Source organism: Entamoeba dispar, genomic scaffold, assembly GCF_000209125.1.
Source record: "Entamoeba dispar SAW760 scf_1105229459151 genomic scaffold, whole genome shotgun sequence".
In the NCBI taxonomy this organism is placed as follows: domain Eukaryota; phylum Evosea; order Mastigamoebida; family Endamoebidae; genus Entamoeba; species Entamoeba dispar.
The window spans coordinates 1,138-3,013 of NW_001853549.1; the positions used below are offsets into that span (position 1 = coordinate 1,138).

General features: G+C 25.0%; 1 protein-coding gene across 1 annotated transcript, besides 4 other annotated features; it reads left to right on the top strand.

The window, feature by feature from the left end:
* Positions 1-264: part of a repeat region that runs on past the window's edge.
* Positions 265-273: 9 nt separating this feature from the next.
* Positions 274-366: a sequence feature (AT_rich).
* Positions 367-388: 22 nt separating this feature from the next.
* Positions 389-554: a microsatellite.
* Positions 394-510: a microsatellite.
* EDI_271470 (uncharacterized protein) lies at positions 486-1,876 on the top strand (the record flags this gene model as incomplete). Its single annotated transcript, XM_001735460.1, has 2 exons — positions 486-1,134; positions 1,317-1,876. The coding sequence occupies 2 exons, from the start codon at positions 486-488 to the stop codon at positions 1,874-1,876; spliced, it is 1,209 nt and encodes a 402-aa protein (XP_001735512.1).

Consider the following 1,876-nt stretch of genomic DNA (forward strand, 5'->3'; position numbering starts at 1 on the left):
CTAGACCCTTTTCCTTTGATGATCTTTCTTATATTATCAAATAATACTTGTATCATAACAAGTAATAATAACATCTTTATAAATCCCATTCTTTTATTGTCAATGATATTCTGTCATTGTACATAATAAACACTGTTATTCTTGTAGTATTGATTATGATGTTTTTCTAACTAAATACAACACTATAACCAGTCAATAACTGGTTGATTTGAATGATGGAAATATTTAGTGGAGTGTGTGTTGTCTCTGACGTGCTATATTCGATCAATAATGAATAAAATATAAAATAAAATGAAATATTTAATAATTATGAATTTATTAAAAATAAAAATAAATATCATTTTATTTTATTTCTTATTATTTATTGTTTTTCATAACAAATATCAATTAATAAAAATAGAATGATGATAAAGAATAAAAAAGAAGAAATTAAAATATAAAAATAAAAGAACTAATAAAAACAACTAATAAATAATAAATCAATAATGAAATTAGGATATAATGAAATAATGATAGTATCAATGTACTTTAATGATATTAATGATTTTATTAATTTAGAAATAGGAATTAAAAGATTTCAAGGAAATATTGAACGATTTCATTTTAATCCAATTCCATTAGATTATTATTCAAGAAAATTATTTACTAATATTGAAACATTTCATATTTATAATAGAAGTGATAGAGTGTTTAATGATGGAAGAATAAATAAAAAAGTAATATGGTATACAGTAAATTATTCAACATATTTAAAAGAAAAAGAACAAGGAAGTATATGTAAAAGTATTGCATATACAAATGAAGACAGAAAGAAATGCGGAGGCATGATACCACCAGAAGTTACAATTATTGGAAATAAATGCTTTAGTGAATGTCCAACACTAAAATCAATTAATATACCAACATTAGTTAAAGAATTAGGAGATGATTGTTTTGAAAGATGTACGTCATTAACATCAATTACTATTCCATCATCAATTAGTAAATTAGGAGAATGTTGTTTTGAATACTGTTCATCGTTAACGTCAATTAGCATACCACTGACAGTTAATGAAATAGGGTTGCAATGTTTTAGAGAATGCACATCATTGACATCGATTAATATAGAAAAGATACAATTTATTAGTGAAGATAGTATATTTCTAGGAGATGAAAATATGGTATCAATTTATATTAGTGGGTTGAAAAGAATTAATGGAAAAGAAATACAACGAAGAGACATTAATGAATTTGTTATCCATCAACAGTTACTAAATTAAAAAATTACTGTTTTAGTGAATGTACTTCATTAACATCAATTGATATCCCACAATCAGTTTGTGAATTAGGTGATGAATGTTTTAGTGGATGTTCATCATTGGTATCAATTAATATTCCATCATCAATTAGTGAAATAGGAAGGGATTGTTTTTATAATTGTAACTTATTGACATCGATCAAACTACCATTATCTTTAACTAAAATAGGAGACCATTGTTTTGCTAAATGTAATTCATTAAAATCAATTAATATACCATCAGGTGTTAGTAAATTAGGTGATAATTGTTTCAGTTGGTGTACATCATTAACGTCAATTACTCTTCCGTCATCAGTTAGTGAATTGGGCGATTTGTGTTTTTATGATTGTTCATCATTAACATCAATTAGTATCCCATCATCAATCACTAAATTAGGAATTAGATGTTTTGAGTTTTGTTCATCATTGAGAAGAATTAATATACCAACATCAATTAGTTCATTTGGAAAATCTTGTTTTTATGAATGTGGGTCTACAACTAAGTTAAAGAAGAATAAAAGAATACCTGAAGAATCTTTTCAAAGTTCAGAAGATGTGTGCACAGCACAACTACAACAAATGGATTGTATTGTAGTTTGA